The sequence below is a fragment of the Carettochelys insculpta genome, chromosome 18, assembly GCF_033958435.1.
Source record: "Carettochelys insculpta isolate YL-2023 chromosome 18, ASM3395843v1, whole genome shotgun sequence".
In the NCBI taxonomy this organism is placed as follows: domain Eukaryota; kingdom Metazoa; phylum Chordata; order Testudines; family Carettochelyidae; genus Carettochelys; species Carettochelys insculpta.
The window spans coordinates 9,821,995-9,846,795 of record NC_134154.1 but is presented as its reverse complement, the minus strand read 5'-3'; the positions used below and the strand labels follow the sequence as shown (position 1 = coordinate 9,846,795).

The 24,801-nt window shown below is 48.5% G+C and overlaps 3 gene segments (V, D, J or C); all 3 read right to left on the bottom strand.

Annotated features, from left to right (window-relative positions):
* Window positions 1–2,613: 2,613 nt before the first annotated feature.
* On the bottom strand, window positions 2,614–8,442 carry LOC142022827 (immunoglobulin lambda constant 1-like). The segment is given in 2 exon segments: window positions 2,614–2,936; window positions 8,436–8,442. Coding segments are annotated over 2 exon segments (330 nt in total).
* Window positions 8,443–11,823: 3,381 nt separating this feature from the next.
* On the bottom strand, window positions 11,824–18,482 carry LOC142022826 (immunoglobulin lambda constant 1-like). The segment is given in 3 exon segments: window positions 11,824–12,465; window positions 16,005–16,057; window positions 18,448–18,482. Coding segments are annotated over 3 exon segments (411 nt in total).
* Window positions 18,483–20,181: 1,699 nt separating this feature from the next.
* On the bottom strand, window positions 20,182–24,026 carry LOC142022731 (immunoglobulin lambda constant 1-like; the record flags this gene model as incomplete). The annotated part of the segment is given in 2 exon segments: window positions 20,182–20,842; window positions 23,987–24,026. Coding segments are annotated over 2 exon segments (363 nt in total), but the record flags the coding sequence as incomplete, so codon positions are not given.
* Between the last annotated feature and the right edge of the window lie 775 nt (window positions 24,027–24,801).

Here is a 24,801-nt window from a genome sequence, read left to right as displayed (position 1 = left end):
AGAGGAGAGAAACTGGCTGCTGCAGGGCATGTTTCCCCTGGGTGTCCTGCCAAGATGCTTCAACCCTTAGTGGGGTCGGGCCTGGAGTGAGTGGGGTTGTAGCTCACTCCCCCAATGGCCAGGCCAATTCAGCCTTGGCTGTACCACTGAAAGCACCAGCTGCAGTGGTGCATTTTGGGATGTGGAGACTTGGCTATGGGAACTGAACCGCCTTTCTTTAGCCTGCCACAGAGCCCGTGAACAAGCCCCAGCATCGTACGGTCTGGTTACCCTGGCTGTTGCGTAAAGGGCCTATGGTAGCAGCAAGGGGTGTGTTAACGCAGGTGCTCACCGTTGGCTCCCATCGCTGGAGAAAGAGGAGCCCTCCTGGGCAAGATTCCCTCTCACTTACCCTAGAAGAAACTGCACTGAAGTCAGCACATAAAGCCCTGGGAGAAGGGTGTCCATGAGAGAGGATCAGGCACCATCTCTCCCAGGTGCAGGATTCTGAAAGGTGCGGGATTTGTGCCCCAGCGGAATTCAAGGCTCCCCTCCCCACCCATGCAGCTGTCAGGAGGGAGGGACCAGACTTCTGGGAACAGGAAAGGGGGAGACCCATCGTGCAATAACTGTTGAGCCCTTTGAGTCCTGAACTGGAATTCCAGGGACCACGGTGTTCGTGCTTTGGGTCACATCCTATGGTGGCCTTGTGCAGGTGTCTCAGGGAGTGCTGTTGATGTTCACCGAGCAGCTACAGCAGTATGTGAGTGCTGTGCTCACAGGGGCACAGCCATGCCCAGGAATGTTTCCCAGGATCAAAGCACTTGTGTCTCCCATGTGAGGAGCCTCATCAAAAACCCTTCTGATGTGACAGAATCAGGCCTCTAGATCTGTGCGACTTCTAACCTGCTGGGGTGTTTGAAATCCCAGCTCCAGAACAGGACTTTGGATTTGGGGGCAGGTGAAACAACGACGTTGCAAAGTCAAGCAAAAGAGGAGTTGCTATGTGGCTGGAGCACTGTAATGAGTCAAAGTTTTAAAACATGCCTGCGAATGCCTGGCCTCCATCTAATAGCTCTGTGTGTGTATCATCCACTGTGCATAGTTCCACAGGTGTGCACTGCACGGATCGGGGGAGAAGAAGGAAAGAAGGAGATGGAACAGGGGAAGAACCAACCTTAATTCCTAACTCACTTCCAGAGCGGGAGAACCAGGCTAGGGAGGGGACCCCATACACTAGTGCAAGACAGGCTACTTCCCACGTCCTTCCACGAACACAGTGATTTAACCCATTCCCCAGGCTGCTTGAGCGCCTCGATGATTCTTTTAATGTACACATCCCTTTTGCAGACTCTTTTAATAAAAAGTCATCTCCTCTGGCTGCATCTAACCTGGGCACTGGGAGCCCTTGATAACGCCTCCTTGGGAACTTGGTTGCCAGTGGTACCGATGTGCTGCTGTCTGGGATGAGTTCCATTGTATTTGCAGGTCTAGACACTGTCTTTGCATGGAGGGGAAGTCAGACCTCAACAAGTCTAGACAGTTGTTTTTCAAAGTCCAATAGTGTGAACTTGTCCATCAGAGCTCTGAGCCGTGTAGAGCTTTAGACTTCAGAGAGGCCGGCATTGTGGTGATTTAATTGTAACTGGAGAGTTTGCATTATCCAGTTAAACATGTCTACAGCAGCACTCTGTCACCCTGGCTCATTTGGAATGAAAAATCTCCTCCTCTGGGATTAGTCCCACTGACTTCAATGGGCGTGACAGAGTTTGGTCCTCTGTGATTCGCTGGTGGAACTTGTTTCAGAGGCTGGGGTGCTAGAACAGCTTGTATCATGAGGATCCTGACAGCCACTGAGCCACATTGCAAGTTCTATTTATAATGGAACCCATGTAAAGCTATCAGAGAGGAAGCCGAGTTAGTCTGTGTCTTTGAAAATGACAAGAAGCCCTGTGGCACCTTGTGGACTAACAGATATTTTGGAGCATCAGCTTTCGTTGGCAAAGACCCGCTTCATCAGCTGCATTTTTGCCCACAAAAGCTCCAAAATATCTGTTAGTCTATCAGGTGCCACAGGACTTCTTGTTGTTCTCCATGTAAAGCTGGCACCCCTCATCCCAGCACCTATGTTCAAAGGTTTCTGCAGAAGGGATCCTGGGTTTTGTGTTGCCACCTTAGATCAGATCAATGTTTGGCTCTTCTTTGACCCCACCGCTGTGCTGCAAGCATTCTCCTAGTGAGCAGCCAAGAGAAAATGTGACACAAAAGAGGTTCAGACCCAGGAGGGGGAACTCTTGGATGATAAAGGGACTCTCTTTATTGGAAGAAAATGTAAATTGTTAAAATACAGTCAGTGTGAAAAGGCTATGAGAAGTTTAACGCTGCGCAGACGCAGCAGTGTTGAATGTTCCTGGTTTTATTAATGTCCTAAAAGGTGGCCACAGAGGCTGAAGCTAGAAGGACATATCTGGGGAATGCAGAGAACTGAGAGCAGTGGGTATATGGGAGTAACAGCAGGTCTCAAAGGGATAACATAGAGCAGGAAGCTGTTTGGCTGGAAATCAGAATTATGGTCCCTGATAAATTCTCTATTGACTGACACGGGACCCGGCTGAGCCCCCTGGGATCAGAGAGCTAAGAACACTCTGAGCTTCTCAGGGACTTCTCAAAGTTCTTCCCATCATGGGTCACCTGGCAGGTGTAGGTCCCATGGGTCTTCCACTCAGATGCGTCCAGGGACAGGTAACTGCTGGCCAGGTACTTGTTGTCACTCTGCTTGAACGGCTTGGTCGTCTCCACTCCCTTGGAGATCTGCTGGCCGTCAGCTTTCCAGGTGACTTGGACTGAGCCTGGGTAAAAGCTGCCCATCAGACACACCAGTGTGGCTTTTTTCTTTGTTTGCAGCTCTTCCGAGGATGGAGGGAAGAGGTGTACGGTCGGAGATGCCTTTGGCTGACCTGCAAGACAAGGAAACTCAGTGTGAGGATTCAGGAGAAAGTTTAAGGTAAGATGAATTCTAGAAAGGCCCAATGCAGAAAGAAGGAAACTATCTCACAGTTAGGTAACCTGGGCGTGCTCTCCAGTTTTCGTTTAGTTTTGGGTGTTTTTTCCTTGTATGACAACGACGCTTGGTGTCCCGACGTTGAATAGTTAACAACCGTGTGCGTCTTTGCACTGACTTTAATATTACATGGCAGCCATCTACGTAAGGATTTCTTAGAGGAACCAGAGCTGAGGACTGGGCCTTGACTCAGACTTCAGAGATGCATGCGCACAAGTGAGGTGCTGAGAGCTATCACGGAAAACAACTGGCAGAGCCACTGTAGTGGACTCCCATCAATCGCACCATGAGCTGCCAGGCGCTGAGCTGTACATGTTGCTGTTAAACACAATTGGTATGAGAGGTCAGGGCTCTCATCTAATTAGTAGTGAGCTGTGTCTGGTGTCAGTTTCATTGTATCTTGGGGCCCTAGCTGAGAACACTTATTTTTTGCCGCTCTGGAATTACAGATCATTGGCTGCTGCCCCCCATTGAAAGCCACTTTCTTCCAATTGCTGTATTCAACTGTTAACCCCTTTTTTACGCTCTTCCCTCCCGGGGCAAGCTCCCAGACATTGTGGAGAGTTTGCTTTCGCTGCTTAGGCTAAGCTGAAAGTCACTTTCAAAGTTGGAAACGTACTTTTGAAGAATTTTTTTTTTTAAAGAGCTGTTTCTTGAAAAATTATAAAACCCACTTTTAAGGCTTTTTGTTCCATGGAGATTTAATAGTTTTTTAAAATCAGTTTTAAATAACTGAAAACTTAGAGAGAGAGAGAGAGAGAGAGAGAGAGAGAGAGAGAGAGAGAGCGAGCATTAGACTTCAGTGGAAAGATGCTGGCTGATTTCAGTAGGATCAGGACCACAATATCTCCTAGCCCCTCAGCAACCTAACTCCGTTGATTTCTGTAGCGTTACTTACACCAGTTAAATTATCAGAGAGGTAGCTGAGTTAGTCAGTATCTTCAAAAACAACAAGAAGTCCTGTGGCATCTTATAGACTAACAGATTATAACAGGCTACTGGTTAAATGGAGAGCAGAATCTAGTCCTAAGTACCTAACAGATTTCACAATACATATCCAAGTCAGTCAATAGGTGCATTTGCAGAAAGTGAGTTCAAGTAATTTAAAAAAAGACCTATCATTTTAAAAAGGCAAGGAAAAAAACCAAAAAAACAAATATACACCCTCTACCCCCGCAGAGACATTAAAATTCAGAGCTTGGCAAATCAAAAGAAAGCAGTGAAGACAATTCCAGAGTTTCCCATCTTATCTGTAGATGTGTTCTTTGATCATTCCAGTCCAAACTGCTGCTTAAGGACACGAACTGACAGAAATGCTAATAAATTCAGAGGAAGACTTCCTCCTCCTAAACTTAAAACTTTTAAGAATGTTGTTTCAACTCTTTGGCATATTTCTGCATTTGTAATAAGCAGAATGACTCAGTATGGAAGTTTTTTTTTTAAATTGATCTTTCCAGAGCACTAATGAGAGCGACTAAATTTGGCAGGAGAAATGATTCAGTAGTCCTAACGATCTAACCTTCCTAGAGATTTGCTCTCAGAGTGTAGTGCAAGCTGTATAGGTCTTCCTTTCAAATCAATGGTAAAACTCAAATTGGAGCTGATCCTGTGATGCCAGGGACTTTGGATCAAACCTCTATTGAATAAGCAGAAAGGAGAACCCAGAAGCCAAAAACCTCAAAGTGCCCAGGCTCTTGCTGCTTTTGGAGGTTCGTTTTCTGTTAAACTCAGCAGTTTTCCCCACTACAAGATTTTTGTGTCTTACAGGTTTTGGGAAAAGAAACTCAAATCTGTGTAGCTTTCAAGTCATAGTATCCTAGGGTTGGAAGAGACCCCAGGAGGTCATCAAGTCCAACCACTGCACAAAGCAAGACCAGTCCCAAGTCTCTGGATGTAGCCCAGATAATTAACAATTATCTGGTGAGGAAGGCCCAGGCAGCCTTTCATGGAAGTTTCCCCTTTATTTTAATAAGACCCCTTAGTTTAGGCTTTAAGGATTTTGTGTTTGGCTCTATTTGTGCAGTAATTTCCCGGGGGCTGGGGGTAGAGGAGGTGACCCTTTCTAGCAAGGGAGGTCATAAGTGAGAAGACCCAGGCTTTATTCTTGACTCTGATACTGATGTGCTGTGACTCCTTGGGCAAGTCCCTTCTCATCTGCACTTTGCATTCTCCGACTGTGCCATGAGGAATAGTAACAGCTCTTGTAAAATACTCTGTGATCCTCACAAGCCACAGTGGGTGAAACCTGGTCCCGCAGCAAGTTATGGTAAAACTCCCCCTGCTTCAGTGGGGTTGGGATTTCCTGCGAGGTTTGGCAAATAATTATCATTACTGCTGAAAGTCTGCATTTCCTTGACTACAAGCTCCAGAAATCCCAGGCCTGGGATTCATTCCTCCTTGCCATATTTCTTATTTCATACTTGGAAGTGGCATAAAGGGAGCCTAACAGGTCTCCTCCTCCCCATGATATCTGAGGAAGTTCCCATGGGATTTGGTGGGAGAGCTGCATGTAGAAGACACATAAATATGTGCCAGGGGTTTCAATTTGAGAAACCCACAGTTGTATGAATTAAGATGCCCCTTTGTCCTTCTTTCCATGGCCAAGCACTGTTCTCTTTAACAAGATAACTCCTGCACTGTGCCATGCAGTGTTGGAAATTGGAACTAGAGTAAGAAGGCAAATGAAGTTTTGGCTTGTCTCAGAAGCCCAGTGGCTATGTGTCTGAGTGCCACAGCAGTCCACTGAAAAACAAAGCTCCTACATTTCGGAATGCATGGTATTCCCTTTCTAAGTGATGGCATTAGGGATGGAGGTTGTGGGGAGCCTCCTTCAAAGAGAGGAGGAAACCCCAAACTATTGCTGGGGTATGCACTATCAGAGTGCTCAGAGGGAGAGCCACGTTCACCTGTAGCTGCACAAAGACCAAGCAGTCCTGTAGCATGGCAAAGACTTGCAAATTGCCTGACGAATAAATTAATTTTGTTAGTCTTTAAGGTGCTACAGGACTGCTTGTTTTTTGTAAAGCAGATTTCTGTTTGACTGGGTCACAGTTCTGCCCCCCAGACCTCCTGTAGTCTGAAAAGCCAACTAACCACACATCAAACAAACCAGGGCATGGAACTTTGAAAAATGTCACTCTTGGTAAAAAAAACTCAATAGGTGTTTTTAAAAAAATGACAAAATACTTCACTTGTGGTTAAATTCTGTGGCTAGAACTACAAGCCCCCTCTCAATCACAGATTAATAGGAAGGAGAACAATTGTGGTGTGATACACTATACCACCTGGCCTGGAACAAAGAGATGCAAAGTTTTAAAAAGCAAGCAATTAATTAGCTGGGTAATGATTATCGAGGCATATTTGTGTTACTTACCAAGGACGGTCAGCTGGGTTCCTCCTCCGAAGACATACACACAGTGGCACGTGGCTGTGCAAAAACCTCCAAGCAGAAGGGGACACTCTGTGCAGGCTGAATCAGGAACTGTCAAGATCTTGTTGGATCTTCTCTGTGATGTTAGAGATCAGGATGACAGTCCTTTTCTCAGAGGAGATTCAAGGATCCAGTGCTGGTTGGGAGTTAGCATGCTCCCACGTGGAATGAGCTTGGTGTTACCTCTACCTGGATGGACACCACTATCTGATTGGTGGATATCCTGGGAAGAATCACACTTGTTTCAGGGGTTGACACATACAATTGCTTGTTGCAGCATCTCTATTTCTGGAGGTGAGGTCTTATGGACGAAGAACATTTGGACGGAATAACACCTTGCTGCTTTTCATGGGTTCAGAAGTCTCTTGCAGATAAGGTGGACTCTTCTGTGGAGAACCTGGAGCACCTGTTGCCATGAGCACCAAGGGCCAATTCCTGCATTTATATCCCATATAGCTTCACAGTTTCATTTTTTTCAAGGTGAAACCCTTTAGTGGCTACAATGGGTATTAGGTAGCTCAGAAGCCTGGGTTTTGTGAAATTGCAATGCTTAAAAAGGAAGTTAGAGTACCTCATCAATCACTGAACAGCCATGACAATTGGCTTCTGAACAGAGTGTGCCAGTTGCTTGTGTGATGTTAAGTGATCCCTGTGCTCTGTAATGGGCATTCTTGGCTTATGGGAGAAGTGAGGATAACTGTACAGCACCTGAGCTGAGCTGCATCTTCAGGAGACACCAGGATAGGAGTAGAAGCTGCACCATCCCATATTTGCAGGAGATGTTGCTGTGTTGACCCTTGGCAACGGGCTATCTGGTTCAGGACATGTCTGGAGCTGTGCGACAGTGACCCAGCACTTATGGTTTATTTGCCAAGGAGTAAATTTACTTCCTTCTGGGATTAGGGCCTAGTAGTCGGTTCAGTACAGGTTTTCCTGAGTGCTGTAGGTAGCTGAAAACCAGTCGGGAGCCTGCCGGCTTCTCTGGGGCTAGGGAGACCGTATCTATCTGAGGAACGCAAATTTACCAAGCTTCTGTGCCAGTGTGTGCTGGTCATTTAATAATATGTCAGGATACAGCAATCTGGAGCAGCCGGGCGAACTAACTTCCACCTGTCTTTTCAGGCTGATCTTTTTGCCCACTGAAACAGGCACTCTTTCTGCATGACAGAGCTGTCCTCTCCCTCCAGAGGTTCACAGGGCAGACTCACTGGCTGGTCCCCAGCAGATTGTTCGCTTGCGATGCAACCCCCTTCCACTCCAGGCACCTGCAATGAAGGTGTTCATTCTGATCCTTCTCTCTGTTCAGCTGGCTTCAGCTGTCCTTCCAGAGCATTGCACCATCCCTCTGAGTGGGGGCGGGAATTACTTTCTCTCTTGGGTATCTTTTGGAGTCCAGCTAAGTCTCATCACTAAGGTACAGGAACTGAGAGAATCTCATGCATTGTCATGATGGCCACACTGTAACCATGGCAGCCGAGGTCAGTCACAGAGAGGCTCATCTAGGGAACAATCCACAGGAGCACAACCGGCTGGATGAGATGCGGATGTGGCAATGACTGGCAGGCTCCAAAGGAATCTGTAATCACTCTGATGCATTCTGGGCTTGCTCTGAGTAGCTTGGTTGACTGGGCTCCCACTGGGGAGGTTTGGGTTACAGCAAGCCCATCCTGAGCAGCCATTCCACTGACCTCGTTCAATGCAGTGCTGATCCCTACTGGCCTCGCTTCACCTTTCCACCCCCACCACATTCATGCTGGTTTTATGATTCAGAACAACACGGCACCCTGCAAACAGGTCAGCGCTTTCGCGCCCGTCAGCCCCAACTCTCAGCCTTATGTTCAGCCCAGGGCAGAGCCCATCTGCTCTCTCCGCGACTGCAGCTGGCTCCAAGGTAGTACGGGGCACCAGCCTAAGCCCTTCTGCAGCAGGGAGGAGCTCATCCCAGGCCAAAGGCAGGGTCTGCACCCGGCATGGTAGGGGATCAATCTGTTGCCAGAGCTCTAGGGAGGCTGAGAGGTGGCTCTGACTCTGCCATGCTCATTTCATTACTGGTCCAGTCTACTCTGGGGGCAGCATTGTTTGCCCCTCCAGCGCTGTCCCATGCGGGGAGGTTTGCAGTGCCTCTGTGCAGCCAGCTGGTCTCTAGACAGACCCTGCTGGAGGATCCCAGTCCGTGCTGACTGAACCTTGGGGCGATTTAGGCTTGTGTCTTTATGAAGCTGCAGGGCAGCTCTGCTTGCTGTAATGTTGCCCAGGGACAAACGCTGCTGAGGGGCTGTGAGTGCCTTGTGCATGGGAGCGCAGCATGGCTGAGCTCTGATGAAGAAATACACCACCTTCCGCAGACAGCAAATGCCCGGCTCTGCTCTGACCCCAAGAATTGGCTCTGGCATGAGGATGATAGAAACTGGGAGATGGTTTTTTCCAGCTTTGCACAGATTTGCGGGTTCCCCAGCTCCCTAACTCAGGGGTGCATGAGTCAGGGAACCCAGAAATCTGTCAGGGCTCCCCCAGGGGGGCATAAAATTTACTGGGGGGGGTGCAGCATGATCGGCTCCTCGGTGTCGGGCTCACCCATCTCATTAAAAACACTGAAATCCGTTACAGTTTTTATGTCTGTGTATGCACGTTTCTATCCCAGCTCATAATTTTTTATATTTTACAGATTTGTTTTCTTACACATGCAGAAAAGGCTTTTTCTGGATGAACACAACTGAAATTTGTGAGCTTGCATTGCGTTAGCCAGGGGACGGGGGGGGGTGGGGCCCAGCGAATTGCAGGGATGAAAAATGGGACCTGACTTAAAAAGTTTGCTCGCGCCTGCCCTAACCAACTGGCGAGGAGAGCTTTAAAAATAACTCCCCCCCCCAGCCTTTGTCATCCTCCTGACACTCTTGGTGAGCTGAAGATTCCTCAAATGGAGCTCTCTGCCACGTCACAGATGCTCGACTCTCCTCGCAGTGCCTGGTTAATGGACACATCCAGCACAGCAATGTGGAGTGAGTCCATTAATAAAGCCTCGCAGCTCGCCTCACAGGCTAGGTGTACCATGGAGCTACAGCCACACTGCAGCACAGCCTGCTGTGATGCTCATGTTCTCTAGAGGTGGAAGCACCAGACTAGAGAGAACCCCAGTGGATGCTGCAGGCCACTTGCCGGCTAGTGCAGGGGTGGCCAGCTAGTTCGAGACGAAGAGCCATGAGAACTGTGCATAGAGTTCAAAGAGCCATGTAGTATCTATCGATCGATGGGTTGAGCAATAAATATATGTGACTCAGTGCCTTCCTCCTCCCCCCAGAGCCAGGCACCCCCAGTCACCTCCTCTAATCCAATCCCCTTCTCCTCCCCCCAGAGCCAGGCACCCCCAGTCACCTGCTCTAATCCAATCCCCTTCCCCTCCTCCAGAGCCAGGCACCCCCAGCACCCCTGTCCTGCTCTAACCCATTATGCCTCAGAGTCACCGGAGCCTCTGCTGCCGCTATGTGCTTCTCCCTCCAGGTGCTGGGGGAGTGTGCGCAGAGTGGCGGTGAGCCGGCCCGGCACCTGGCTGTGAGCAGGAACCTCATTTCATTGAGCAAAGAGCTGCACGCAGCTCAAAACTGGGGGTTGGCCACCCACGATTTAGTGCAACTCCACTGACTTCAGTGTTGTCATTGCCATTTTACCCTGGTGTGAAAGGAGCATCGGACCTGAAGTTGGAGCATTTGGAAATCTGAATGTTGCAGTGTTGAGGAGCCGTGTAGGAACACAGGTGCGGGCTCAGAGGGGTGACAGCTCACACCTTCTCCAGGTGGAAGTACCAGTAGACTCCACGGGGGATTCTTTTGAGCTGCTCTCTATTGGTGTGTTTGGTTTCTACTGGAGGACCTGGAGCTCCAGGGCCCATATGACCCACAGGGTCAGTGGAAAAATGTCCCCCGTTCCTCTGCTTGCCAAAACATAGCTGACAAACCAACCCAATGGAAGCTAGTTGATAACATTAAGCTGGAATTTCCCCTGGAGTGGCACTTGTCGGTGAGGAGAGGACTGTAACCTCAGCCCTGCATGACTCCCAGGGCCTGCCCCAGAAGCAGGAAGCCAGCTACAGGACAGAAGACCTTAAAAGCACTTAATGATTTAGGAGATAAAGTTCCACATTCAGAAGTGGTCGAGCCTGATTTTTAAAGGTATTTAGGGGCCTAAAGATGCAGAGGGGGCGGCTACTGGGGTTTTCAAAAGCGGTAGGTGCTTGACACCGTTTCTCCAGCTGTACGCATGGGCCATACTGCTGACTGGGAAGGGTGGATGGCCTCCAGGGAGCCCTGGGGTTGTTCAGTCTGCTATGAAATCAATCTCCCAGCACAAGTGGTGGGTATTCAACAGGACATGAGCTGTCTGCTCTGGCTCATCAAGGCCTAAACTGCGGGGGAACCTACCAGGGACCCAGCTATCGTACATCCAACAGAACCAAGATCATCGCTCTTGGTCTGATTTATTTGTGCATAATGATCTTCCATACAGGAAGAAGCATCTTTTGCACATTGACATGGCAGGTCAACCTGGCCATGAGGGTCGCTGTCGCCCTGTGGCCAGCAGCACTTGTTAATTGGGGCAAATTTCCATGTGTAGCTGAACCTACAGAGAGGCTGGGTTGCAGGAGGCAGCAGCTGTCACCCAGGTTGATATTGGCAGGATGTTGAAAGCCAGTTTTCCAAAGGTGGGTTTCTGTCCCTACTGGCCAGTGGGCACCAGGTGCTCTGGTTACAGCCTGGCCCAGGTAACAGTTTTCAGGAGTGCAGTGCCCCTCCTACCATGGGCTACATTTCGACACTGACTCCCCTGCATGCTGAGCAGTTCAGACAATAGCCCCCTTGGTTCCAGAGAGGCTCCTTGAGGAGCGACTAATGCTCATAGAGCCAGAGGGAGCTGGAAGCTGCCCCTTGCGAGGCCAGAGGTTGACTCGATCCCGACGCACCAAGCAGATGGCTCTCTGCCGGGTGAGTGACCCCAACAACCCTGACCCAGCATAGCCCTGCTTGGCTGTGGGAGCTGCCAGGGCTGGCTGCAGAGCCACAGGGGTTTGCATTTCCCCCCGATCACTGTGTGTGCTGTGCAGAGCGTTGTGCAGCCGCAATTGTCACCTCCAGGAGGCTGGCTGGGAGTCGGAGTGACCCGTGCTAGTGGGGAGCAGGCCCAGTGTGTGAGACCAATCCATGTGTGATAGCTCTCCCCTCCCCCAGTCTCCATGCTGTGACATCCCTTAGTGTCACTTCTCACCAACTTCTGAGACCCCAAAGCCAGGGAGAAGCCCATGTCGGCTGAGAAAAGATCAGTTTATTTTATTGGAAGAAAAGGTGAACGTTATAATTAATACAGGGGTGTAGAAGGGACAGAAGACGTTAAACACATCCTAGACGCAGCGCTAGTCGAATGGTTTTGGTTTTATTAATACAATAATGAGGCTGCCTCAGAGACTAAAGCAGGAAGGACGGTTGCAGGGAACGCTGGAGGGTGAGAGCAGGGGGACGTGGCAGTAAATGCAGGTGGTGTATGGAATGGGAAAATCCCTCATGTAAAACAGAAAGCAGTTGGCTGGAAATCAGAATTATAACAATGACATGAGACCCTGGCTCCTCTGAGAAACTCTCGACCGACTGACACGGGACCTGGCTGAGCCTGCTGGGATCAAATGGCTAAGAACATTCTGAGCGATTCAGGGACTTCTCAATGTTCTTCCCATCATGGGTCACCTGGCAGGTGTAGGTCCCATGGGACGTCCACTCGGATGCATCCAGGGACAGGTAACTGCTGGCCATGTACTTGTTGTCACTCTGCTTGGACGGCTTGGTCGTCTCCACTCCCTTGGAGATCTGCTGGCCGTCAGCTTTCCAGGTGACTTGGACTGAGCCTGGGTAAAAGCTGCCCATCAGACACACCACTGTGGCTTTTTTCTTTGTTTGTAGCTCCTCTGAGGATGGAGGGAAGAGATGCACGGTCGGAGATGCCTTTGGCTGACCTACAAGACAATGAAATTTTGTGTTAGAAAATCCGAATCCAGAAATTACCAGTGAACAATGCGAGAAATTCCTGTTCCTGACAGCGTAGCAAATCCCATATTGCAGAACTCGGAGCATCATGGGCAGGGTGATTGATCTGAGATGTAATGATCTTATGGTGAAGACACAATACTGGGAACCAGGACCATAGGGATCCATTCCTAGCTCTGTCACAGGCTCCTTTTGTAAACCCGATGATGTCTCTTCCCTCTCTGGCTAGGAAAGGGGATAATATCCCTGAACTCTCTCCACATGGGCTTTTCTCAAGCGTTCTGTTTTTTACATATGCCTAAAGCACTGTGGGGCACTTGCTCGGAGATACTGGAGAAGAGTGAAGCGCTGCCACTGTCATTTCCAGGCTCACCTGGGAAAATTCCTTGCTCTTCAGAGAACAGTTCTGAACCTCTAGCAGCCTGCGTGTCCCTACATTTAGTGCCAGATTTTGATACCCTTCCCCACAATGATTGGCCACTTTCGTCTCAAATGATGCTCCTCGTGGCAGAGGAGGGAACTTCTCGTTAAATGGCTTAGGGAGATGGTTCCATGCTGGAGAAGATATGCCTGAGAGAATGGGGGCTGCTAGCTCAGATTCCGGATGTTTGGTTTGCAAACCTTGACCAGGCACCTCGTGGTGTTTTTGGTCTTCTCTTTTCTTGGTTTTTGGCAGTCTGATCTTTGAAGCTTTGACCATGTATAGCTCATGCACCAGTTACAGCAACTGACTACAAGCAAGCAGGTGTGTGGCTGGGTGAGGGTGCACTGGTAGCCCGAAAGAGAAAAATTATTTATACCAATGTGACCAAACAGTGAGCCTCCAATGCGCACATACTGGACCTCTAGTGAGAGACAGTCTCACAGATATACCACCGTTCATTCTGCTTCCTTTTAGAAATAAAAAAAAACAGCACGTAAGTATCTTTCTGGGGCTACGATCTGGTTGTTCGTTTGGGGGTCTTCCTAAGTGTCTAAGCTGAGAGTTTAATTTGTGAGCGGAGGCCTTGGGGGCTGCTTCACTCATGGCTACCTACATTTTATCCTACTGAGAATATATTCTTACAAAGAAACCAATTGACTGCAAAGGATAAGCCAGAAGAGCGACATGCATCAAATAGTTTTGCATAGAAAGTTTCTGCAAAACTCAGTTCAGTTTTCAGAGCAAGACTGAGCAAAGGGGAAAGCGTTTGGTTTTGAACCATCCTATGGAATTCAGTGGCCAAGGTAAATTCTCTATTCTGCAAAGTGGGTCAATAAACCTACTGGAGAATATCATTGTCAATACCACTCCAGCACTGTACAACTCTCTGCCAAGGCCAGCTCTTCTGACTCATACCCCGGTGAGGAACAACCTGCTACACCTTCCTTGTGCTGAACAGTCGAGATGCTCAGCATGCTTTTTGCTGAAACCTGTTCAGAAGTTGGAAAGTACAGCCTCGTTTAAGGGCCCAATCCCTGCGAAAGGGCTGGATCCAGCGTGCATCTGAGTAGGTCGCTAGATTGGGGTTCAGGGCGAGAGGAAAAGGGACCATGCAAAATCCCAGAATGAGGGCGGATTGTACGGCAGGTGCAGACTAGATTCCCCTGAGCCTGGGGGTGTGCTGTGTCACTGCCTGGAGACAGGGGGACAATCACGGCACCACCTGCCTCGGAAGGGACACGAACGGTTGGGGAATTTTAAACCCTCGGTAACTTTATGCGGGTGCCTTGCTGTTGGGGCTGAACTGGGATGCCTGTCCTCATGCCAGGCTGTGCTTCACGCCACAACTGCTCGGTACCACTGAATGCTCAGGCGGCCTCTTCGAAGAGCGAGACGCTACTTAGCACGAGTAGGCTCGGTGCAGGCTGAGCTGTGGTGAGTTCATGTTTCACCCAGGTGAAAGGAACAAACAATGGCCCTGTCAGCCCTGAGTTCCTGATCCCTGATGATTCTCCAGGATTTACCGGAAATGAAGCCTCTGCTGGCCCAGCCACACAAGGAGCAATGGGCTTAAACTGCAGCAAGGGAGGTTTAGGTTGGACATTAAGAAAAACTTCCCAACTGTCAGGGTGGCTAAACACTGAAATAAATTGCCTAGGGAGGTTGTGGAATCTCCATCGCTGGAGATATCGAAGAGCAGGCTAGACAGACATCTATCAGGGATGATCTAGATGGTGCTTGGTCCTGCCATGGGAACAGGGGACTGGACTCAATGACCTCTTGAGGTCCCTTCCAGTTCTAGTGTTCTGTGGGGCTATGAGCCGTCATCCTGACTATTGAGCTCTGAGCCTGACAGACACAGAAGCCTCTACAAAACCTTTCAGACTGGCCAGCAACCTTAGTCATGTGCTCCGGCTTGAGGGACATAATTAGGGCAACTTCCTCAAAGCCCTCTCCACCCTCAGGCTGCTCCAGCTGCACCCTATGTAGCTCACATCTTGCATGTTTGAGAGATTAGGTAGATTTGGATTGTATTTCCAAACAGAAATCCAGAAGTAGCACCCATCCTTCAAGGAACAATGGGACGGATCTTCAGTGTGAGAAGTCAGTCAGTCCAACTGGACTCACTCATGGTAAGCATAAATCAATGTAGTCCTTTGCTGCCAAGGAAGCAACGTGGGTTTACACCATCTCAAGAGTTGGCCCTCTAGTTTTAAAATTGCCTCACTCTCTGGCCTAGCTCAAAATGAACAATGCTGGAAATAGGACTGGCTCAGAATTGCCCACAAGACGTTCCTTCAGAGAAGTCTGGGGTTTGACAGAGCTAATAGTTTTGGGGGAAGGGGCTGATGTTCTGCACAAATTCAGGTTTTGGTGAAAACCCCAAAGTACACATAGTGGAAATATTAAATCAAAACCTCTCAACAAGTGAAGCATTTTCAATTTTCATCTGAAGATACTTGCTTGGGATTTTGGACCCAGTTAGATGGAAACAATTTTCTCCTGCTTTTGTTAAAATTATACAAGGACTAAAACCATATTTTCTGACCAACTTTCATAACAAACTCTTTCCTTCTAACTGCCCCAGACAAATCAGATTTCAAATCACCAGTCATCAGGGATTTTTACGTAACGTGAAATTTCATGAGTTTAGGACCTTGGGGTGAGTTTTACTACAGCTTCGTTGCAGAGAATGACGCTATGGGCATCTGCAATGGCTGAGTACCTGTCCCTGAATTTCTTTCATACACTAATACCCAGTGTTCATGGGAAACAGTTCAAACACTAAAGGAAAAAGGAGGAGAATATTTTTCGTAAAAGGCTGACACTAGCACATTGTAACTGGGACCTAGAGACCGAATCTAAATATTCTCTATGTTGAGAAAAGAAAAAAAAATCTGACATGGGACATGTACACCTGCTCTGGCTATCCACAGAAACTAACATTAGTCCAGACACAGTGTGATGATTTCCATATAAACTACTGAGCCCAGCATAGACGGAGAAATTAGGGAAAAAAAAAATCGTGGAAAACTTACAACACAGCCAGGAGAAAGGAAGTTGGTGAGTAACTTGGTGACTTACCAAGGACGGTCAGCTGGGTTCCTCCACCGAAGATCCACCACTGTGAAATACAGCTGCACAAAAACCAGCCCCGCTCGACGGCAGGTGGAGGTCACCACCACTGTCCGTGTCGGGGGGGAAAAGGCGTGCAGAATAATTTCCGCTGGCTGTCCTTGGGAGTGCAGGCATCTCCTTTGTGGAGAAATTCCTTGTGCAATGGGATGAGTGAAAAGGAACTTACAATAAGATCAAATCCTTGTTGCCACGCGCAGCCCACAGAGAAGAGCAGAAGATGGTTGTGTCAGGAATGCTCTGGCGTGGGCAGCAAGAGACTGGGGTTCAAATCTTGGCTCTGCCACAGCCTGACTTTTTGCCCTTGGGCAAGTTACATCACCTCTGCATCTCAGTTCCCCACTTGTAACATGGGGGCAGCACTTTCCTGCCCCCCAGAGTGGTATAAGGATAAATTGTACAGTATCCCAGAGCTGCTGAGGCCCTAGAGCAACAGAGGGTGTAAACACACCTATGGAGCAACAGAGGAGTGCTACGCTAGGCTCCACCACTGCAGATCCCTGCCAAGCTGTGGGTTTGTGCTACTGTGGCTGGAGCCCCAGGGAGGACAGCTCTGGGTGCTACAGGGCATGTCCACACCAGCCTTGCTTGTTGGCCCTTTCGCTGCCCTCAGGCCATAAGAGCTAACACGGAACCAAAATCGTCACGGGTGCCATTGTATGGATGCCAGTGGAATTACATCAGGGTAAGACTGAGGCTCACTAGCTGTCAGTACTGAATGGATTCAGCTGGGTATGTTATCGATGCGATAACTATACTCAGCATGTGTCTGTAATGCAGGGCGCTGAGAGAAACAGCATCCTTCCAGTCCTTGCGACCCACCCGGAAGTGTCAGGGAAGAGAGAGCTCAGACATGCCAGGACTGTGTGCATGTGACTCACTTGCTATCCAGACATGTGCCATCCTTGTCTGCTGTCTGAACAGTGCAAACTCTCTTCACCTGCCCATGAGAGCTAAGGTGACCCCTCCCTCATTGGTCTAATTCACCTGATCAGGATCCTCCGAAAGTCCGAGGGGTGAGGGTTCTCTGGGCCACTGGGCTCAGCCTTTCTGCAGGCAGCTGCGCCATTGTGTCCTGTGTTGACTCTCAGCTGAAGGGGCTGGTGGTCTCTGCATTGGATGCACCCAGGGAATGGCTGAAGGTCCATGTGCCATGAAACCAATCACCACCATGTGCTGGCTGAACCCCAGCAGCAGGGTGACCCATTCTGGTTGGCTGGGTTCCTGGGCATTTCATCGGGACATAATCTTCAATTAAAAGTTGATCGTTAATTCCTGGAGATCTCAGGACGCTCCTGGAGGGTTGGCCAGCGCTGGACTGGATGCAGGAGTTACCGTCAGTATCCCTGGAAGCCAGGAGCCAATCGGGATGCTCAGAACCTTCAGTGCTTGCACGAGTTGTCTCCACCCTGCACTGGCCTGTGCTAGGAAAAGTTCCCAAGTGCTGTTGGTATGAGCGTGGAGGAGGTCTGCTCAGGCACTGCCCCAGCATGCAAGAGGGGTCAGCAATATCTTCAAGGGAGCCCTGCAGTTGCTTTGTGAAATTCATCTTGTGTCAGCAACCACAGCCCTGTGATGTGTGTGTTCCCCAGCTGCTTGCAGCAGAAAATCCCTGTGCTGTGTCTCCAGGCAGAGCGGACATGGGACACACTCCATAGCTGAGCTATTCCCTCACACTCCCTTAGCAGAGCAGCTCTGCTGCCCAGCAGCTTGTGGGCGTGTGATGCCCCTCTCAGCCAAGGCAGGGCCAGTGAACATCAAGGCTGTGAGCTGTGTCCATGCTCAGCTGGTTTCTTATGAATTAAACCAGGGCTCTGGACCCTCCCTTTGAGTGTAAATAACAACTCCCTTTAGTGCCTGGTGAGTCTCAGCACGGCACGGCCTGGGCAGTGAATGGTACCTGCTTCATTTCCTCAGCAATGGAGCTGCTGTTGCAGCTGAGACTCAAGCGCTGTGTTTAAGGCTGGATCCGGCACTTGCTGAAGATGTTGCGGAAGTGCCTGTGACTTCAGTGGTTCAGGCTCAGACCCTGTGAGGATTCTCTGGGAAGCAGAGGACAGGCCTGAGCCACTGGCAAAAGTGCCCGAGTCCCATCCTGGAAAGGTGGCGTTGGCACTTAGGCTCAGTGTGTTAAAGGTATTTAAGCCCCATAGAGTGTGGGACGGTGCCTTGTAGGACTTTCAAAATCACCTGGTTGCCAAACTCCCAGTGCGTTTTACACTTAGTCCTTGCAGCCTAATTCCTATTGACTTTTAATTGTGCATAGACTATTGGTGAAGCTAGTGTCTTTGGGAAATCCCCTAAAGACTTCAAGGAATTTCTCAGTCCATTTATTTGTCTAGGGCAGGTCACATTTGCAAGGGAACAGGACCAGCTAATAGTCATTGAGTACAGGACATTAATCTCCTTCTGCCCCTCTTCCTCCATGACGCAACATTTACTAGCCAAGCACACCATCGGGTTCTAGTGGCAACTGTTTATGGCTCATATATGCAATCCCCACCTCTAATTGTCTCTCCCACACCCACACAGACTGTCTGCCTCTCTCAGAACCCCTGAAATTTGGCACCCTTTGGGCTTCCCCCCAGTTCTGCTGGCTTGTGGTGCTCCACTATCCATAACTTGGGATCTTTATCCCCCATGTACAGCCATGTGTGTTGCAATGGCAGGGCAGCAGGCGTGTGTGTGTGTGTGTGTGTGTGTGTGTGTGTGTGTGTGTGTGTGTGTGTAAAAAATTCTTCATCTGAAGATGGAAAAAAAACCCTTGGTTTAAAACTCAGCCAGAGCGCAGTTTCCTTCTGCTGTGTTCTTTCTTATCCCCTTCCCTAGGAGGTTGCAGTGCACAACCGGCCAATTTACCATCCACCTGTGACAATCGTACTGTGAGTGGCAGCAGCTTGGTGGCATCTCACAAATGCATCTGAGATATACTCATGTCCCTTTGTCTCCTTGGTCCCCTGGTTGGAGGAGAACCAGCGTTCCAGGGTCCCCATTGGCTGGCCCAGCACTGCTCTTGGTAATGCGTAATATTTGCTAAACTGCTGGAGGGGAAAGGCTCCCAAAACGCTTTACACACTGAGTCTGGTTATCAAATTGGACATGAAGTTCACTGCCTTCCCCTCTGGCTGAACCACAGCCGCTGTCACCCAGTGACTTAATTCAGATTTCCATGTAAAGCCGCACCGCCTGGAGAAGATGGTGCAGCGTAATCCCCCCAAACTGGGATTTGGTCTCCTGCCAAAGGCCCGTCTTCCAAAGGGGTTTGGCTCTCTGTGGACCAGAGGTCACCAGGAACTCTGGTTACAGCCTAGCCTGGGTAAAAGTTGTCAGCAGTGCAGTCTCTCCCCTGTGATGGGCCACATTTAGATGCTTATTCCCCTGCATGCTAAGTGACTCAGCAACTAGCCCCATTGGTTCCAGGGAGATTCCCAGAAGACCGACTAATGTTTAGGGAGCTGGAGGGAGCTGGAATCTGTCCCGTGGGAGGCTGGAAGTTGACTCAATCCTGACTGCAGGGTGAGTGATCCTGTGAGCCCTGAGCCAGTGTAGCCCTGCTGGGCGGTGGGAGCTGTTGGGGTCCCACGACAAGCAGGGCTGGCTGCAGACCCACGTGAGTTTGTGTTACACTCTCACACAGCCCCTATCGCCAGTGATCCCCTATCACCATGTGTGCTGTGCAGAGATTTGTGCAGCAGCAATTGTCACCCCCCCACCCCCAGGAGGCTGGCTGGGAGTTGGAATGACCCACGTTACTCAGGAGCAGGCCCAGTGTGGGACCTGGTTCCTCTGTGACAGCTCTCCCCTTCTCCAATTTCCATGCTGTGAGATGTCATTTAGCGTCACTTCTAACCAGCTTGAATAGTGACGGAGAGATAGCCATGTTAGTCTGTAGTCCATCAAAACAAAAAAAGCAGTCATGTAGCACTTTAAAGACTATCGCAATAATTTATTAGGTGATGAGCTTTCATAGGACAGACCTAATACGTTATTGTGCTAGTCTTTAAAGTGCTACGTGACTGCTTGTTTGTTCTAACCAGCTTGTTTGAGACCTCAAAGCCAGAGACCCTAACTAGAGTGAAACCCATGTTGACTGAGAAAAGGTCAGTTTAGTTTATTGGAAGAAAAGGTGAATATTGCAATTAATACATGATGTATAAAATGGACAGAAAAAGTTAAATGCATCACAGACACAGTGATAGTCGAATGTTTCTGGCTTTAACAATATGATGATAAGTCTGCCTCAGAGACTAATATAGGAAGGATATTTCCTGGGAGTTCTGAGGGGTGAAAGCAGGAGGAATGGGGGAATGAATGCAGGTGGTGTATGGATTGGGAAAATCCCTCGTAAAACAGGAAGAAGTTTGCTGGAAATCAAGAATTATGACAATGCTGCAAGATTTTGGCTCCTCTGGGTAACCCCAACTGACAGATACAGGACCCGGCTGAGCCCCTGGGATCAGAGACCTAAGAACATTCTGAACGATTCAGGGACTTCTCAATGTTCTTCCCATCGTGGGTCACCTGGCAGGTGTAGGTCCCATGGGACGTCCACTCGGATGCGTCCAGGGACAGGTAACTACTGGCCAGGTACTTGTTGTCACTCTGCTTGGACGGCTTGGTCGTCTCCACTCCCTTGGAGATCTGCTGGCCGTCAGCTTTCCAGGTGACTTGGACTGAGCCTGGGTAAAAGCTGCCCATCAGACACACCACTGTGGCTTTTTTCTTTGTTTGCAGCTCTTCTGAGGATGGAGGGAAGAGGTGCACAGTCGGAGATGCCTTTGGCTGACCTGCAAGACAATGAGATTCCATGTTAGAAATCCAAATCCAGAAGATGCCAGTGAATAATGTGAGAAATTCCTGTTCCTGACTGATGTTTTGTTTTGTAACGATACGGACTAACACAGTTACCTCTCTCTGACTGTTCCCGACAGTGTAACTAATCCAAATCTCTAGCATCATAGGCAGGCACTTCTTATATACAGTGTTCTCATGGTGAGGACACAAGAGTTGGATCAGGGCCCCGGGTTCCATGCCTAGCTCTGTCACAGCTTTCTTTAATGACCCTGGCAAAGCTGGTTACTGTCTCAATGTTTGTGAAAGGTGGTAAGATCATGGTACTCCTTCTTTCTGTCACTTGACTCATTGAAGGCTGGAACCTGTATTCCTCTCGTACCCATATCTGCCCAGAGTTCGAATATTAGCCTGGGCCCTGCACAGGCAATAGTGTCGGTACTATGAAAAAAAAATTGGTATGAAAATGTGTAAAGAATTATGTTGCATTGGCCTTGTAGCAAGAGCCCTTCAGAAATAAACACTGCAGGTGGTTCTGCTTTGTGGTTTGGTTTTGAGATCTAAAAGCAGCTTTCTAAGCCTTTTGGACTATGTTCTGACTATTGTCTAGGATTATTTCTTAGGGTCTAAGTTTTAGTTAGAGCTTAATGTGGCAGTTAGGTCAACAGCAGTCCCTTCAGTGCCCAGGAAGGAATCTGAGATAACCCACGTTTTCCCTTTGGAAAAAATCCTATAAAATGTAATTACAAAGCAACCAACATGGTCTAAGGAATGGGACAGAGAGCGAGGCATGGCTGAGCATTTTATGCAAAGTACCCTACAACTCTATGGAGTTCTAAAGGAAAGTCTTTAAAAGAAAAAAAAAAAGCCCAACCCATGGTCAGGAATAAAGTCTTAATCTTCAATTCTGCAACTTGGGTCAATAACTCTGTTAAACATTTGTTATTGTCTGGCATACTCTGCAAGCTTTGTACTGAAGGGTTGCACTTTTAAATGACACCTGCATAGGAAAGAGCCTCCTTACCTCACCCTGTAACATGCTGGCTGCTGAACAGCTGAATTACCAAGCTAACGTGAAGAAATGTATTTTCAGACACTTGTAAGGTACAGATTCCTCTAGGAGACCAACCCCAGCCAAAGACTGTCAGTATTCACTCGCTGGATCAGGGCCCAAGACAAGCAAAAGAGACAGAGCAGAATTTCACAGCAGGGTCTGGGTTTGCTGTGAGTGCAGCATGGAGTCCCCTGTGTCCTGGAACAATATCATGCTACATCACTGTGTGCCGATATGGAGACAGCAGAGGACCTACTGCCTTAGGAAAGGACACAAAAGTTTGGGAGTTTTGTAACTCTTTGGTGACATCTAGTACCTGCCCTTCTAACTGGGGCCAAATCTGAGAGCCTGTTCCTCATTCTAGGTAGCCCTTTACTCCCCAATAGTTGGTCTGACTGGATCTGAAGCCGGCACCCTGATTGTAGAGCTCTGAGCCTGGCAGACACAGAATCCAATCTCCAGGCAGCCAGCCAGCCATGGCAGATTGTCCACCCACCTCATACTGTGCTCCAGGCTTGAGCAAGGCAATAAATGCAGCCTCTTTGAAGCCCTCTCTCTACCCACACCCTAAAGGCTGCCAAAACTGCCTCATCTCATTGCGCTGTAGCCCTCCGTATCTCCAAGGTGATGGGTGTCCCTGCAGAAAATTGGGTTGAAGGGGTATTTCCCAACTAAAATCCACAATCCGTATGGTTGTCCAAAGTACAATGGGATTGATCCCCAGGGACAGCAGGGAGTCAGTCAGTATATTTACGCTCAGTCACTTTTAGAGTAGATTGGCATAGTTCCATTCCTGCCCAGGGGTTACATTAATCTGCACCACGTGAGAGTCCGTCATGTTTACAATTGCATCAATGTCAGAACTTACTCTAAATTAGCAACACTTCAAATTGGGCTACTCAAAAGTTACCCATTGGTTCTCATTTCAGTTAAGGATCAGGGTTTAGGTTCAATTGAAATTTTTGGAGAAAGTGACGGATGTAAAAAAGTTGTTTTCTTGGTGGAAATGCAAAAGGTTAAAGTGATTTCTGCAAATACACACTTTTTTCTCCTCTTTCATTAATTACGTGGTGAATATGATTTAGTTTTGATTTTTTTTTTTCAGCTAAAAAGTCAACTTTCTGCTGAGAATTTAAATGAAAAACAGAATGAACTGCTTTTGTCCAGCACCCTTGGGAGCTGACTGGTGAAAAATGGGAGAATTGGCCGGACCACAGGAGGTCAATATCGTCTTGCAGTGTTACTAATACTTCCACCACGTACTGGGCATTTAGGGGTAAAATACACATAACAGCACAGACTGCTGAGAGCCAGGATTGGTGGCTGTAAACAAACTTTATGGGATCACAGAAAACTTGCCCACACCCATGGTAAGTAGTTGTCCAGTTAACTAAAATTGTGCCAGATTACAAATGTTGCCGGATTAGAGAGGTTCAACCTGTAGAATTTTTCATTTTTGTTGAAAATTTGCAAAACTGAAATGTCATGTTGTGACTGACATGCTCGTACTAAAAAAAAATAGTTTTCTAACCAATCCAGAAGGTCAGATTTTAAAATTTAAAGGATGAATTAATTTTTTTCCATAGCATTTGATTTCCTGGTTTTGTACATCTGTTTTATGGAGATTTTGATATTTTTGGTGGAGATCCATAGATGACAATGGGGCTGTGTTTTTTCACCCTGGCTGAGAAACTGTCCCTTCATTTCTTTCACACATTGGCTGAAACTCAGTGTGAATAAGAAATGTCCAGTTCATTAAAACAAACAAAAAAAAGTTAGAAAGTATTTTCTTTTAGGAGGCTAACACCCATTATTTAGCAGTTGGGACCTCACAGCAGAATCTGGATGGATTGCATTGCAAACTGAAAAACCTGCTCATAGGGGAAAAATAAGAAAACCCAGCATGGGACACGTACACCCTGTTCTGACTATCCATAGGTTAAACATTGTTCTCAATTGCATGCGAAGGGCTATGCATAATGAGAGAGGAGACCTGAGCCTAAGAGACAAAAGGAGCAAAAAAATCACGGAAATAATACAATATTGACTTTGAGAAAGCAAGCGCGTGAATAATTGAGGGACTTACCCAGGATGGTCAGCTGGGTTCCTCCACCGAAGACAAACCACAGTGACACATGGCTGTACAAAAACCTGTCACATTCTGTGGCAGCGAGAAGTCACCCTTGCTGCCCATGTGTGGAAAATAAACGTGAGACAACTTCTGTTGGCTCTCCACGAGAGTGAAGGTTCATCCTTTCTGGAGGAGCTTGTGGTACGATTGAACATCTCTTGGGAGGTGAAGCAATGGAGTTTTCCTTAGGAGATTTCTCTTGGAGCCAAATCCTGGTTTCCACACACAAGTGCGTAGACAACGGTCTTGTCCTGAAGGGCACTGGAGTATGAGTCAGGAGACCAGGGTGTAAATCCTGGCTCTGCCACTGATTAACTTTGTGCCCTTGGCAAGTCAGGTCATCTCTCTGCCTCTATTCCCCTTCTGTACCATGTGGACATGACTTCCCTACTTTACAGGGGTGCTGGAAGCATAAATTGCCTTCTGGTCCTGAGAGGCTCAGGTAGGACAGCATTAGAGGTCTTGCCCACCTCCATCAGAGCAAAGGGACTGTGTGCTACCCAGCTGCTAGGTCACTGGGTTCCGCTGCCCCTGGGCAGCCCCAGTGCACATGCACAGTCAGTGGTTCGGCAGGTACCTCCAGCCTGCCTGGCTGTGCTGTTGAAATGGTAACCCATGGAGCTCCATCTCACACGGTTGGTGGAGAGACTCAGAGACTCAGTTGAACTGGGGCTGCTAAGCCGTTGGACCTTCCACGGCCAGCTGGGCCTCCGAGGTCCCTCAAGTGGGAGGGGCTGGCCGAATTATTTGGGATGCTGAGCGTGAGCGTG